Source organism: Molossus molossus, unplaced genomic scaffold (genome assembly GCF_014108415.1).
Source record: "Molossus molossus isolate mMolMol1 unplaced genomic scaffold, mMolMol1.p scaffold_m16_p_21, whole genome shotgun sequence".
Classification (NCBI taxonomy): Eukaryota; Metazoa; Chordata; class Mammalia; order Chiroptera; family Molossidae; genus Molossus; species Molossus molossus.
In genome coordinates this window covers 15,082,386-15,098,007 of record NW_023425357.1, presented here as the reverse complement: position 1 = coordinate 15,098,007, position 15,622 = coordinate 15,082,386, and the positions used below count along the sequence as shown (strand labels likewise).

General features: G+C 49.7%; 2 protein-coding genes across 3 annotated transcripts; one reads left to right on the top strand and one right to left on the bottom strand.

Annotated features, from left to right (window-relative positions):
• The first annotated feature begins 308 nt into the window (after nt 1–308).
• Nucleotides 309–9,149, top strand: CAPNS1 (calpain small subunit 1). Of its 2 annotated transcripts, none has more exons than XM_036274709.1 (11): nt 309–395; nt 1,198–1,418; nt 2,833–2,866; nt 3,145–3,234; nt 3,400–3,457; nt 3,559–3,623; nt 6,066–6,134; nt 6,235–6,313; nt 6,455–6,571; nt 8,391–8,449; nt 8,616–9,149. In XM_036274709.1, the coding sequence occupies exons 2-11, from the start codon at nt 1,216–1,218 to the stop codon at nt 8,640–8,642; spliced, it is 801 nt and encodes a 266-aa protein (XP_036130602.1). In that variant the 5' UTR covers nt 309–395; nt 1,198–1,215; the 3' UTR covers nt 8,643–9,149. The 2 variants fall into 2 exon arrangements, with proteins under 2 accessions (XP_036130602.1, XP_036130601.1); XM_036274708.1 differs by having other exon boundaries at nt 324–584.
• A 649-nt stretch (nt 9,150–9,798) lies between these two features.
• On the bottom strand, nt 9,799–11,316 carry LOC118638661 (cytochrome c oxidase subunit 7A1, mitochondrial). The gene is made up of 4 exons (XM_036274747.1): nt 11,228–11,316; nt 10,543–10,629; nt 10,339–10,423; nt 9,799–9,939 (listed from the first exon to the last, which is right to left on the bottom strand). Exons 1-4 carry the CDS (start codon nt 11,240–11,242, stop codon nt 9,884–9,886), a joined length of 243 nt encoding a protein of 80 aa, XP_036130640.1. The 5' UTR covers nt 11,243–11,316; the 3' UTR covers nt 9,799–9,883.
• Between the last annotated feature and the right edge of the window lie 4,306 nt (nt 11,317–15,622).

Here is a 15,622-nt window from a genome sequence, read left to right as displayed (position 1 = left end):
AACCCTATCCGTAGCCGGGTCGAGACCGGCTTCGGGGAGAAAATTCAAACAACCTACGAGGTCACCTTGGAGTTATTGTCCCCGCACGTGTTCACCCAGCTTGGATTGGTGTTGGGAGACCTCAAACCAATGAAATCGGCGCCGGGCCTCAGTTGGCGGCGCCGGAAGCATGCTGGACGAGGCCGGAGCGGCCACGGCCAGTTAACAGGGACGAGCCCGCGCGCGCAGGCGCAGTGTGCAGGCGGCGGTAGGACCGCGCGGACGCCGGCTGGGTGGCCCGCCGAGGTTATCCGGGTGGAAGCCGCCTGAGTCACGAGCCCCGCCCTAGGGAGCCGGACGCAGCCAGAAGCCCCGGAGCAGCATAGAGCAGCGGACCGGCGGACCTGTGAGAGGCGGTGAGCGCCCAGGCCAGACCACCCCTTGCTTGTACTTCGTAATCCCGGCCTTCACGGCCCCAGACCCGACGAGATCCTAAAGTCCCGGCTTCAGGGGTCCTCCAGACTTACGATCTGAGATTCGAACCTCCAGACCTGTCCTGCCTCCACTCTCGGTTTCATTAAAATACGAGCCCACGGATTTGAGAGGTACCCTGTAAATTGTGCCCTGGGGGGAGGGTATTCCAGAACCACGATCCTAGGTCCGTGTTCCCAGTTCTAATGGGGAACCCCGTTATCCCAGGCCCGGGTCATACACCTGCGATCACAGACCCAGCAGCGACACTGTCCCCCGCTGCTGGGGGTATCTAGACTCTCAAGCCCACAGCCTGAATTTCCAAAACCCTGTCCCGGGGCCTCCAGGCCGAGAATCTGTTCCGTCGCGTTCCTGACCCGCCCAAGACCTATAGTCCAGTCCTGGGGCTCCGATTCGAGTGCCCAGACACATGAAGGATGTCTTACACTAACGTGGGGTCCCCTAGGGCCCCACCAGACTGCACCCCTGCCCTTCATGATACCTATGTGTAGACTCAATCTAGGGTCACTCAAGCCTAACTGGGGGGGACACTTTGAATCCCGAGGGCGTTTCCTCTGTCCCTATCGCGGCCACCCAAGAACTGCCCTCCCCCAGAAGCCCAGGCCCCCTCCCGGAGGCCTCACGTCCAGCTGGAGGCCCCACGTCCAGCTGCCTGCAATTTTTATATTAATGGGGAGGAGGTGGGCTCGGGGCGAGGCTGCCACCTAACCCCTGTTTTCTCCTTAGGAATCTTGAGTCGCAGCCATGTTCCTGGTTAACTCGTTCTTGAAGGGCGGCGGTGGCGGCGGCGGGGGAGGCGGGGGCCTGGGCGGGGGCCTGGGGAACGTGCTCGGAGGCCTGATCAGCGGAGCCGGCGGCGGCGGCGGCGGCGGCGGTGGTGGTGGCGGCGGCGGCGGCGGCGGCGGAACTGCCATGCGCATCTTGGGCGGGGTCATTAGTGCCATCAGGTAGGGCGGGGCTTGAGGGGGCGGGTCCTAACGTTGGAGACTTGTCCAGCAAGAATAGAATGGGGTAACCTGAAGTCTGACCCGGAGCCTTAATTAGGCTGGGCCGGGCCTGGGCTGGGAAGCGGGCCTTGAGGGGGCGGCCCCTAAAGAGGTTGACCGCAGTCCATGGGGGCGGGGCTTCACCTGGAGGGGTCGCAGTCTGTGGGTGGGTCTCAGAGGGGTTTTGGAAGGTGGGGCTTACTAGGGCTGGACTCCGCTAACCTGGGAACGAACGTTAAGGGGGCGGAGCCAGTGATTCTTGGTGTCAATTGATGGGGGCAAGGCTTGTTTTATGGGCCCTGCCGCGCGGCAGTCCTAGTCCTGGGTGGGTCTATGAGACGGTGCCCCCAGAAGAGGCCCAGGCCTACTGGGGTAAGGGAGTGGTCTTGAAGGGGCTCAGCCTGGCTGGGAACTGGCTGGATTAAAATAGAACAACGGCCCCGCCGGTGTGGCTCAGTGGATTGAGCGTTGTCCCATGGACTGAGAGGTCCCAGTTGGATTGCTGGTCAGGGCACATGCCCAGGTTGCGAGCTCAGTCCCCAGTTTGGGACGTGCAGGAAGCAGCTGAACGATGTTTCTCTTCCTTCCTCTCTCAAAAATCAATAAAAACATTTTTGTAAAAAAAGAAAAACTTGCCCTGGCCGGTTTGGCTCAGCGGTTAGAGTGATGGCCTGCGGTCCTGAGAGACCCAGGTTCGGTTTCCGCTAAGGGCACGTACCTAGGTTGCAGTTTGTCCCCGGCCCTGATTGGGTCGTATGGGTGGCGACCACTCGATGTGTCCCTTTCACATCAATGATGTTTCTCTCTCTCTCTCTCCCTCCCACTCTATCTGAACAAAATATCAAAAAATGTCCTCGAATGAGGATTAAAAAAAAAGAAACACTTCATGGTTAAGATTGTTTACTTAGCTAATTAGGGTCCTAATTAGCCTTGGCCACTGAGCAGTGATCCCTCCAAGCGGCAGGAACTAATGGAGCTGTGGTGGGATACTGGGAAGACACAAGCGTTCAGGGAGCCCTAGTGATGAAATAGGTTCCTAGACAGATGGGATCTGAGGGGTTGGGGTCCCGGAGAAGCTGGGGCAATACTTTTATGAAGTGAGACCTCGAAGGGGCTGGATCTACTGAGAGAGCTGCCATTGAGCAGGTGTGCTCTAGTTGGAGTGAAGCCTACCTTGAGGTCAGGCTTCTGAGTTTCCTCGTGGGTGCAACCAGGGCGGCAAGGATAGGGACAGGTGTGGACAAGGACAGATAAGGCAGGTGGAAGGAACAGGTAGGGAGGATGGCAGTCTGGGGTTTGGGGGATTTGGGATGTGGGGGCTGTTGCTGCCTATTGGAGGCCCTGCTCCCTGGAGCTAATTCCCGTTTCCTTCCAGCGAGGCAGCTGCGCAGTATAACCCAGAGCCTCAGGTAAGCTGCCCTCCCCAACCTGAGACCTTTCTTCCCACTCTGAGGCCTTTTCCCGCACTGCTCCTTGTCCCTTTGGAGGAGCCCCACCCCTTCTCCATCTTATGAGATCCCTCTTATTAAGTCTCTCCATTGTCATGTCCACAAATTTAACTATTCCCTATTCATTGACCACCTCTCATTCCTTTGATCACTCAGCTACCCAGTCCACTGACTTTACCACCTAGGGCACCTCTCCCCACCCCTCACCCTACCTTCTCTGAGATCTTCTCCCTCTGCAGCCCCCACCCACCCATTACTCCAACGTCGAGGCAAATGAGAGTGAGGAGGTCCGGCAGTTCCGGAGGCTCTTTGCCCAGCTGGCTGGAGAAGTAAGTAACCTGGGGTCCTCAGATCTGTCCTAATTCTTCCATACTTTCCCTTGGGTGGCCCTTGCACACACACTCAACCATGGCAATCTCAAAGTTCCTATCCTCCTTCTTGATACACCCAAACCCTTTTCAGTCACCCCTGATCCACCCCAAACTTCCCTGCAGGACATGGAGGTCAGCGCAACAGAACTCATGAACATTCTCAACAAGGTTGTGACCCGACGTAAGTGTCTGGGGTCAACACATAGGGCAGGTTTAGAGGTATAGCAGCTGGGGTAGCTGTGACCTCTGGCCTCTGACCTTCATTCAACCTTTCCCCTACAGACCCTGATTTGAAGACTGATGGCTTTGGCCTTGACACGTGTCGCAGCATGGTGGCCGTGATGGATGTATCCTTGAGGGCAGCCTGGAAGAGGCCTTAAGTGAGGAAGGAATTTAATGAGAGCAGGAGTGGGAGCCAGGGTATAGCTTTCATACCCACAGACATGGACAGAAATTCATTAGAACACACACCTACCTATAGATGTGTGGCAATCAATAATAACATCAGCTGTCATAGCTGGCACTTACATGTACTTCACAGCCATCCTGTTAGACATATACAATTATTATATTCCGTTCTATAGGTAAAGAAACTTGTCAGAGAGAGGCAGTCATTTGAAGTTATTAGTAAAGAATAAGTGTCTGGATAGGAATTTGAACTCTAGGTCTTTTGGGCTTGAGAACCCAAGCCTATAACTGCCATAGGTATGCCCATGTGCGCATACACATGCACACACACGGGCACATCCATATACATGAAGATGTGTGATGACATATCCACAGGAACACATATCTATTTGCACATGTGCCAGTCATTAGCTAATCTTGGATATGTCCACACTCAGCATATAAGGTCAGTGTAGACACATACATATCTATTCATATCATGTGATCACATACATGTATGGCTGAGGGTTAAACAATTCTGACTCTGTCCCTTAGCAAATTTACTGAGCCTCTCTGTGCTTCAATCTGCCTACCTGTAAAATGGGATGAATGATAATGGTGATATCAAATTAGAGTTACGCCCTGGCCAGTTTGGCTCAGCGGTTGGAGCGTCGGCCTGCAGTACAGAGAAATTAGAGTTACATGCAAAAGATTTACATGTTAGGTGTTACTATGATCTTATACAGGTAGATTTTTTAGCTCTGAATCTATTTCTGTCTCTATGACTGGGCAATAATAGTGGCGGGGCTGGTGTCTTGAGGATTTAGTGAGGAAAGTTATGTTCTGAGAAGCTTAAAACTGTCCGATGTCTACTAGGTAATCTGGTAAGTCTTGGCCTTAGTTGTTATTGAGAATTTTTGAAGTGCCAGCTCCTGAGCTAAGTAAGGGCTTTCTGCCAATATCTCATTCCGCTCTGATCACTACCCAGCAGGTATTCACCACTGTCACTTCATTTTCTTAGAGCTCTAAGGTGCTCCTGTTTTGTATGTGTTGTAACATTTAGGAAACAATATTTTATTTTATTTTTATATATATATTTATTTATTTTTATTCTCACCCGAGGACATTTTTCCATTTTTTGTTTTGTTTTGTTGTTCAGATAGAGAGGGGTGGGGGGAAGAGAGAGAGAAAGAGAAACATCGATGTGAAAGGAACACATCGAGTAGCTGCCTCCCGCGTGACCCCAACCAGGGCCAGGGAAGAATCAAAATGAAGGTACGTGCCATTGACTGGAATCAAACCCGCAACTCATTGGTTGATGGGCCAACGCTCTAACCGCTGAGCCAAACCGGCCAGGGCAGAAATCATATCTTATATGATTTTATAATTGAGAATTTTATATATGAAGAATTAGCAACTGTTTTCAGGTGAGAAACTTGTAGTATGAAAAAATTTATTATAATTCCACATGATTATGTTTAAAGAGAGTCCTAACCATTTAGAAACATAAAGTGGCTCTGGCTGGGTAGCTCAGTGGGTTAGAACATTGTCCTGATAGGCCAAGGTTGCAGGTTTGATCACCAGTCAGGGCACATACAAGAAGCAACCAAAATAACAAAACTGATGTTTTTCTCTCTCCCTCCCTCCCTTCCTCTAAAATCAATCAATAAGAAACATAAAGTAGCCCTGGCCTGTTTGGCTCAGCGGTTAGAGCGTCGACCTGCGGTCCTGAGAGACCCGGGTTCGGTTCCCGCTAAGGGCATGTACCTCGGTTGCAGTTTGTCCCTGGCCCTGGTCGGTCGTGCGGGTGGCAGCCACTCGATGTGTTCCTTTCACATCGATGTTTCTCTCTCTCTCTGTTCCTCTCTCTCCCTCCCACTCTACCTGAACAAAAAATGAAAAAATGTCCTCAGGTGAGGATTAAAAAAAAAAAAAAAAGAAACATAAAGTAAAATATGTATGGATAAAACAAGAAATAGCACCTACCCAAGGTGACATGACTTGGTCCTGGCCGGTTTGGCTCAGCGGTTAGAGCAAACTGCCTGAAGTCCAGAGAGACCCAGGTTCAGTTCCTGCTAAGGGGGTGTACCTCGGTTGCAGTCTGTCCCCAGCCCTGGTTGGTTGTGCGGGTGGCACCCACTCGATATGTCCCTTTCACATTGATGTTTCTCTCTCTCTCTCTTCCTCTCTCTCCCTCCCACTGTATCTGAACGAAAAATGGAAAAAAATGTCCTCGGGTGAGGATAAAAAAAAAATTATAAATTCCAAGGTGACATGACTCGGATGAGACAGGAGCTGGGGTTTGAGCCCATGTTTCCCTGCTTGGCAGTTATCATCATGGTGTACACAGGGTGCACAATGCATGTAATTTGGTACAGCTTTCCTTAACACCCTTCTGCCAGAGTGACACAACAGGCAAGCTGGGTTTTGAGGAATTCAAGTATTTGTGGAACAACATCAAAAAGTGGCAGGTATGTGGTGACCTCTGAAACTCCTAGCACAGACTTATAAGCCATGGAGATGCTGTGCCCCATGATGCTCATTTGATCCCTGACCTCCCTGTCTCCACAGGCCATATACAAACAGTTTGACGTTGACCGTTCAGGGACCATTAGCAGCAGTGAACTTCCAGGGGCCTTTGAAGCGGCAGGTATGGCTGGTGGGGACATGGTGGGGCTGGGGGTGGGGTTGGTGAGGGAGCCCCCACTGAGCTGGTCTGAGCCTGAATCCTGGGGCTGGGAGAGGGTTGGGCTATGTGGCCCCCACACCTGAGAGACTAAATCATTGTCAGGGTTCCACCTAAATGAGCATCTCTACAACATGATCATCCGACGCTACTCGGATGAGGCAGGGAACATGGATTTTGACAACTTCATCAGCTGCCTGGTCAGGCTGGATGCCATGTTCCGTGAGTAATACCCCAGCTCTCTTCCTGGGGGGTGGATTTTATTTGTTCAGCTTCCATTGGCTAAGGTCTTTGAGCCTAACCCTGAGGTGGGCAATGGTAGGGGCACTGCAGTGACCGAAACAGCCCCAGATCCTGCCTTCATGTCACTCACAGTCCAGGGGAGGAGAGGCAAACCATCAGACAGTGACAGCTCAGAATGGTTGCTGCTGGGATAGGGGGAAAGCTCAGGGAAGAGTGATGGGGTTTGTGAGGGAAAACTCAGGGCAGAGTGGGTTTAGATTTGTGACTGGGGAAGCTCTGAGGGATCAAGGAGGGACTCCTGGAGGAAGGCACATGTGAACTGACCTTAGGGGTGAGGAGTGACCCCAGAGAGAGTGGGGATGCGTGTTGCAGTGGGAACAGCCTATGCAAAGGCCTAGAAAGGAAAAGGAAGATGGTGCTTTTGGTGTTTTTTGTTGAACTCAGGTCAGCATGTTGAAGAGGGGGTGGGATAGTGAGACACAAGGTTGTGAGGAGGGGATAATAGGGACTTGATCGTGAAGGCTCTTTTGAACATTGATGCACTGAATCTTTAAGATCGCTCTGAGAGCCCTGGCCAGTTTGGCTTAGCGGTTAGAGCATCAGCCTGCGGTCCAGAGAGACCCGGGTTCGGTTCCCGCATGTACCTCAGTTGCAGTTTGTCCCTGGCCCTGGTTGGTCGTGCGGGTGGCAGCCACTTGATGTGTCCCTTTCACATCGATGTTTCTCTCTCTCTCTCTCTCTCTTCCTCTCTCTCCCTCCCACTCTATCTGTACAAAAAATGGAAAAATGTCCTCGGGTGAGGATTAAAAAAAAAAAAAAGATCGCTCTGAGAAGTGGGAATTATTGTCCTCATTTTATGGAAGAGGAACCTAGGGTTCAAGGAGGCAAAATTGCTTACAGCCAGTCAGCAAAGAAGTTGCAAAGCCAGAATTTGAACTCGGACCAGTTTGAGAAAGTTGAGTGAAAAGAAGCAAGATCAGTGGGCACACAGGGCTGTGAATGCCAGTTTTTAGGGGTGCTCAGACACTAGTAAGGGCATTGGAGAGCCATAGCAGGTTGTAGGCAGGGAAGGGGCAGGTGTGGCTTTGCTCTCCTGACCTCCCAAGAGGCCAGGGAGGACAACACACTGAGAGCATAGGTAGAGGAAAAGGGACAGGGATGTCAGGGATGTGAAGGGAAGGTGGGAGTGGACAATAGGGCCGATAATGCCAGAAGTCACATCTGAGAAATGTCCATTGGGTTTATCAGCAGTGAGTGTATCGTCCAGGACACCAGGACATCTGAGGACTGTAACAGTGCAGAATGAGAGAGAGGAAACAAAGGCAGTGTGGGCACCTGTTTGCCCAGGTTTGACTGTGGGTGGGGAACATAGAGTGAAGTTCCAGGGCAGGAGTGGGAACCATGCCAGACTAAGGCAGGAAGCGGAGCCTGCGTAGACCCTTTTCAATAGTCTGTCTAGGCCGGAACTGGAGGGCTTAGAGGTTGGTGGGAGGCCGCGACTTTGGCAGAGGGTGATGAGGGGTGGGGGCGCACAGGTGTTTGGAGGCCATCATTGAGGTGGGTAGTAGCCCGGGTTTCAATCTCAATGTCCTCACTTTCTCATTGTGTGACCTGGAGCACAACACTTTTCTGTGCCAACTTTTAAAATGACACTCACCTCACATAATTGGATTAAACGTGTTTGTGCAATGCTTGGCACAAAGTACTAAATAAAGTACTAGCAACTATTATCATCCCATATATTTTTATCCTAAAAGGCAACCGCGCCCCACCCCCTAATACTTCCCCTCTCCCCTAGGTGCCTTCAAATCTCTTGATAAGGATGGCACTGGACAAATTCAGGTGAACATCCAGGAGGTAAGAACTCCCATCCTGGGATGTGGGTTCCTAGCAGGGGCCCCTCCCTTTAGCTCTGAACTGGGCTCCCTCCTTCCTATTTTCCCCGCAAACCGTGGGTGAGGGCAGAGAGGGCTCCTGGTATTCCCACGTCTCCTCCTCACTCTCTGTGCCCTTCTCTCCCCAGTGGCTGCAGCTGACTATGTATTCCTGAATGGGAACCCCAGACTTCTCTCCTCGTCACCTCACTGTAGGTGTCACCTTGGACTTTTTGGTCTCTCCCGGGGCTGATCCTGTCTGCAGTCATGTCTTCGTGGGTCCTGCTGACCCACCAGCTATTCTGTTCTCCCAGCGGTTGGCAACTAGCTTCTCAGACAACAGCTAGGGTTCCACGTGTCCCAACATGCCATGCCCCAAGTTACCCCCGACACTCTAACACCCTGCCCCGTGCGTCACTCCACCCTCGGCACACACATTTTACATCCACTCCATAACCCTTCTCGTGCATCTGTGCCAAGTTGTGTCACTTCCACACCCCAAGGGCCCTTCTCTGTGTTCTGGGAGGATCACCCCAATCCCTGTGTACCCTGGCACACCTGTTCACTTAACCATCCAGGCAGCTGAACTCCAGGCCATAGGCCCACATGCGCAGTGCCTTTGTATTCTGCTCCCAGCCTACTAGGCCCTGGAGGAAATAAATGCACCCCAGTTGCTACTCTGAGATCTACCTCCTGTTCTGCAAGTTGAGGGGTGGCTCCGGCTCTGTCTGGGGGTAGAGGGAGACTGAATCCTGCTGGTGGAGTGGGGGTGATTTCGTGGGCTTTTGTGTCTATCCCCAAGGCTGGCTCTGAATATCTCTCACACTGGATCCCAGTTGAACTGTAGCCTCATTTTTGCCAAGATGCTTCAGAGATTCTGTGAAGCTGAGACTGGGACCCAGAGGCCTCTCTGGTCATGCTGCAAAAGCAGGGCTGGTGGGAAGTGTCAGTGTCGCCCCTGGTTCTGTCTCCCAAGGTCATGTTTGTCCCACTCTCATCTATGCATGAGTTTGTTCCTTACTTGCCCCTGCCTGTTTTGCCAGGACCATGCTTAGCGTCTTCCTACCCACCGCCCCCCAGCCTCTCAAGGAAGAGGGGCTGCTATCTCAGGATACATATCCCTGTCCCACTTGAGGATCCCACTTCAGGTCCTCAAGCCTAAGGGGTGGCCTGGAGGTGCTGTTTGGGTTCCCCAGCCCCTCTGGGAGGGCTGAGAGGCAGTGACATCCGAGGAATAGTCCTGGTCTAGAATGAGGGACTCAAGGCTGGCGCAGTGGGCTCCATAGGACAGAGTGCTTGTTAGTGGGAGGACAGGCTGAGGGGCACACAGAGGCCAGAGCTGGGCTGGATTCCCCAAGAAGCCAGCATATTTATTGATGTTTACTCAAGTCCTTCAGGTCTTGCAGGCTTCTTGTTCTCACTTCTTGTGGGGGACAGAAGCCCAGCCAAGGCAATACAGGCTGTAGACGGTGCCTAGGGAGGGAGTGTGGGGAAACGGAATGAGACCCTAATAGTTTCCCTGAACTCTATTTTGGGCTTTTAAGCCCCACTGCAGACTGGCCAATCGCCAGTCTGGATCCCAGCCCCAGTTCAGGCTCCCTCCCCAAACTGCACTTCAAGTGGGGAATCCCTGGTCCTTGATCAAGATCAGGCACTGAGCTTTGTACCCGGCTCCTGCCAAGGCCCCAGACCCTCTCCTGTGACAGGAGCCCAGCTCCAGGGAGCTCCCTCACTATTTGCTAAACTGAACTCCAGTGCCGTCCCCAAACCTGGCCAGCTCAGAACCCAATCCCAGCCCGGGAACCAGCCCCTTTCCACACTCCCGCTCGAGCCCGCCTCCTGCTGCTGAGGCCGAGCCGGCCCTGCACTCACCTCCCACACACAGCGCCATGGTCACTCGGTACAGAATGCCGTCGGTTCCCCCGCCCTTCAAGTGCACCGGGAGGTCATTGTCCGCCTGATGTTGGGGGCGTCCAATAAGAGGGGGGCTGGCTGTTGCGAAGACGGTATCCCCCACCTCCCTCGATCGACCTTGCGGCCCCGGCCCTCACCTCGCCCCGACCCCGCTCCGCCTACCTGGAAGAGTTTCTGTTTCTCTGCCACTCGGTTCTCCAAGCGGGTCCGGGCGGTAGAGCTGAAGGAGCGAATCAGTGCCTGGGAGACCTGGGGGACAGCGGTGGGTGGGCATTAGAGCACCCGGGGAGGCGGCCCCAAGTGGGTCCAGCGGAGGGGTCACCGGAACGGCCCTATGCCTTGGGAGCTTCCCAAAGGCCAGATCGAACTGCCAGCAGGAGTGGGGTAGGGCGTGCTGTCAAGAAAGACCCCGAAGGGGACCCGCGCCCAGGGGGTCTGCTTGGAAGTTAGCAGGCTGTCCAGACCGCCCTGGAGGAGCAGCGGGCCTAAAAGGGAGGCTCAGTTCCCTGGATTCATGGGAGAAGCCCCGGTCCCGGGAATGTTGGAACTAGATCCGAGGTACTCAGTGCGGTTTCCAGACAGCCTGAGAAGTCCGGGGAAGGGAAAGGGTGTTAGATTCCCGGTGCCTGGGTCCGGGGGTGTTAGGGAGTCTCGGGCGAAGGGAAGAAGTAGAAACCCCGGGGCATTGGGCCATGTTAGTATCTGAGAAGCCCTTGGATTGGGGGTCCCGGGCTGTTTAGGAGGAAGACTCGAACCCTGAAGGGGGCTCAGGTTACAAGGCCCCAGATCCCGGGACCTTTAGAGAGTCTCGTATTGGGGTGAAGGCTTCTGGGGTGGGGGCCCTCACCCGTATGGCCCTCATTCTGCGTCCTCTTCGGCTGGAGTCACCTCCCCTCTCCGGCAAGGACAAACAGTGGCCTCCCCTCTCTGGGAATCCCAGGCCACGCCCCCCGAGCCTCCCGCAGCCCGGGGCCGCGCGAAGAGGGGTGGAGCCGGGAAAAGCCTGTGGCCAGGTTCCGATTGGTAGGAGCAGGCGCTCCAACCCCGCCTCCGCGCCAACTGCTTGGGGCATCCAGCCGTTACTCATCTCAGAATCTCTATTGGTCCAAGTGGAGAGGAAAGCGGTACAGGGGAATCGATTTTTTTGGTTTGTTTCCGCGGAGATATCCTCCCGGAGCAAGTGCATTTTCTTTCCCGGTCTCTCGGATCTCCTCCCACCCGGATCGGTACTGCAGGGCGAGCGAGGGCGCAGGTAAACCGGGGCTCGAGCTGCTGCTTATCTGCTCGGACCGAGTGATTGCACTTCTGAGCCTCAGTACTCTTATCTGTAACGTGGGACTAAGAATCTTAAATGCTTGTTGAGAGCATTAAATAACCTATATTGAGCATAGCTGAACTAACAATTACGGCGGAGCCAGTAACTATTGCACAGACACAGGTAAGAGCTGTTATTTTATATTCCAGCGGCAAGGTTCATATATAAAATATTTTTGTACTTAGTTTTATCATGGAAATTCTCAAACTGAGAAAGCAGAGAAAGGTATAATGAACTCCCATTCTTGGATCCGCTACCTGCTTCAACAGTTATCACCATTTATAGTGTTTTTCACGTACCCCCCCACACAACTCTGTGCTGGAGGGCTGGCCTCTATTTATTGAGGGAAGACAATTGATATGCCATGTTGATGTTCGGTTTTAGACCCAGCTTTCTGGTGGCAAATAAGAGATGATGAGGGCGGAATTAAGGCAATATTTAAAATTATAACAATGCCCAGCTGGTGTGGCTTAGTGGTTGAGCACTGACCCATGCCCCAAGAAGTCACCAGTTCGATTCCCGGTCAGGGCACATGTCCAGGTAGTGGGCCTGATCCCCAGTGGGGACATGCAGGAGGCAGCCAGTCAATGTTTCTATCTCTTTCTCCCTCTCCCTTCCTCTCTCTGAAATTAAAAAAAAATTATAACAATGGCCCAGCCCTTGTAGTTCAGTGGTTGATCGTGGACCCATGCTCCAAGAAGTTGCTCAGTTCCATTCCCAGTCAGGGCACATGCCCAGGTTGTGGGCCCAATCCCCAGTGGGGGGCATGCAGGAGGTGGCCAGTGGATGTTCTCTCTCATCCATGTTTCTATCTCTCTCCCTTCTCTCTCTCTCTAGTATCAATAAAGAAAAAAATTATAATAGTGATAAAAAATACTGATTATACAAATAAGACATTTCTAAATTATTAATGAATATAATTATTAAATAACTTGGTAATAATGATAGGAATAACAAATGTTATCTATATAATGTTACATATATCATTCATATTACATAATGAATATAATTAATTATTAAATAACTTGGTGATGATATTAAATAGCAATGATTCCCCCTCATATTTGTGATTTCTTTTACCTTGCCCTTTTTTCACCCTGGTGCATACAACCTTCTAACATACTACAAAATTTACTCAGTTTGTTGGTCTCTCTTCCCCTGTTGATATGCAACCTCCAAGAAAGTGGGGCTTTTTGTTTGTCTAGTTTATTGCTGTATCCCCAGTGCTTAGAATAGTGCCTGGCACATGGTAGGTGCTCCATAAATATTGAACTGAGTTGAAATAAATGTGCTCAACCCTTACTATGCCCCAGGCACGTTCTAAGCATATATAATTTATATCCTCACAACAAAGCTACTGCCTGGAAACAAATTATGAAACTAGTTTAAGGTCACACTGCAAACAAAATAGCAGAACTTGGATTTTAACTCAGGAATTCTGGCTACAGGGCCTATTACTCCAAAGTACCTTTCTTATGGTACTCAGGAAAGGGGTATGTGTATTTTAGAAATGTCCTACTGGGTAGAAGCAAACTATCAGGGATAGGAAGGCCAAGGATAATCCCTAGGCATTTGGCTTTGGGAACTGGGTGAGCAATAGGGCTGTTTGTTAAGAGAAGACAGAGAGGAATTTATTAATGGGACTAGGAACAGCTCAGTTTAAGTATGTCTGCAATTTAAGTAACTTTGAATTGTTATGTAATAACAAATTTTTTCCTCTCTGAGTTGAGGCTTATTGTGATGGAATTTCTAGTAGGTGCTTCACATTTGTTTTCGAAACTCCATGAGGTACTATTATGAGCCCAAAACTAAAGCTTAAGAACCTAGGTTATCACCTACCTAGTGATAAGAGTCTAGATTTGATCTAAAGCTAATATTTGAAAAGTAGAAGATAAGGTACCAGAAGTCTTAGCTGCCAGCTGTTTCTGGCTTGGGAGACAAGGCAGACTATGGCATCATTAATCAAGATATATTAGAAATATGAAAGAAAATGAAGATTTTGCAGCTATCAAATAGGGAGAGTGGAATTTAAAATCTGGTTTCAGATATTGCATTTGAGGTGCTGGAGAAACATCTAGGTGGAGAATACAGTCAGCTGTTGCATCATTAATGTTTCTTATGAATCTAACAAAGATGCGATATCAAACATTATTTCCAAAATTAAAATATGTAGATTCTTTGGAATGACTTGTGAAATTCTTCTTCAGCTAGAGTTTAAGGCATGGTGATTCTAAGTGTGGAATTTCCTATCTAATACCTATTTTTTTTCTGTAAAGTTTCCCACCTACATATTCTTGCCACAAAAATATTCTATCATTTGCCTAATTTTAACTCATTCAGTGACTATCTGACTGTTTTCAAGGAGCAAAGAAACAAATGCAATTTTCAATATATCAGAGATTTAGAATTATGGTAAGAGATGTACCAATTCAGCCCTGGCTAGTTTTGCTCAGTGGTTAAAGCATCAGCCCGTGGACCAGAGAGTCCTGGGTTCGGTTCCCGCTAAGGGCATATACCTCGGTTGCAGTTTGTCCCCGGCCCTAGTTGGGGTCGTGTGGGTGGCAGCCAGTCAACGTGTCTCTCACATCGACGTTTCTCTCTCTCTTCCTCCTTCTCTCCCTCCCACTCTATCTGAGGATGAAAGCAAAAATGTTGAGTGAGGATAAAAAAAAAAAAGAGTTGTACCAATTCAGTTAAATTTTTAATTTAATACAAACAACAAAAAAACCTTCACCTTTCACAATTGTACCTGAAAAAATTTTTTTGACTAGAGAGAACTTTGGGGGAAAAAATCTTCCTAGAGAAACCTTTTCCTAAACTTCTAATTCTCTTAATATATATGAAACAACTTTTTCTGCAATCACAATGAGTATCATAGTATCAAACCAGATTTTGGTAGAAACTTTTATTATTCTCCCTACTAAAGGCTCATAAGAATTGTACATTCTTACTGATACTTTTTTTTAAAAGTTTCTTTTAGAGGTAATTACTGAAATATTTACAGATGTCATCATATGATATCTGAATTCTGCTTTCAAAAGAATCCAGTGGAAGAGGAAGTGGGCATGAGTATAGACAAAATAAGACTGGCCATGGGTTGATGGCTTTTATAGCAGGGTGATGAGAATATAATGTATTACACTTTCTACTTTTGTGTGCTTAATAAAGTATGAAGTTTTTAAACCTAAGAAGCTGAAAAGAAATATGCAAAAATGATAACACTATTGGTTGAGGGAAGGCACTAAAAATGTTTTTCCTTAATTTTCTATGTTCTCTGTATTATTTTATTTGAGCCTTTTTACTTTTCATAAGGACAAAACAAAAAACATTTTTTTTCTTTTATTGATTTTTAGAGAGAGAGGAAGGGAGAGGGAGAGAGAGATAGAAATATCAATGAGAGAAAACATCAACTGGCTGCCTCCTGCATGCCCTCCACTGGGGATTTGGCCCACAACCTGGGCATGTGCTCCGACCAGGAATCGAACAGGCGACCTCTTGGTGCATGGGTCAATGCTCAACCACTTAGCCACACTGGCCAGACAAAATGTGTATGTTTCTTAAAAATATCCAACCAGGAGAGGGAGTTTGCACTCCTAGCAATCCAATTGTGGTTTCCAAATACCATTTGGGAAAGTACTAAAATATCAGAAATAACGAGAACTCCTTGGAAATGGCTACTTTGAGGTGAGAGGCAGGAAATGAATAAGATGAGCCTGGCACACCTTGTGGCAGAGAGCAAGGAAGTGATTAAAGACTTCTGTGATCATCTCAAAAGGATATAGGAGTCAAACATGGAACAATGTGAACATCAATGAGGTTATGGATTTAAGCATATTAAATATACTTCACTCCCCTCCTCCCAACTCACTGGTTACCATGGCAAAATGGTAGGGAACCAACTCATTATTTTGAAAACCAATAAAGAGT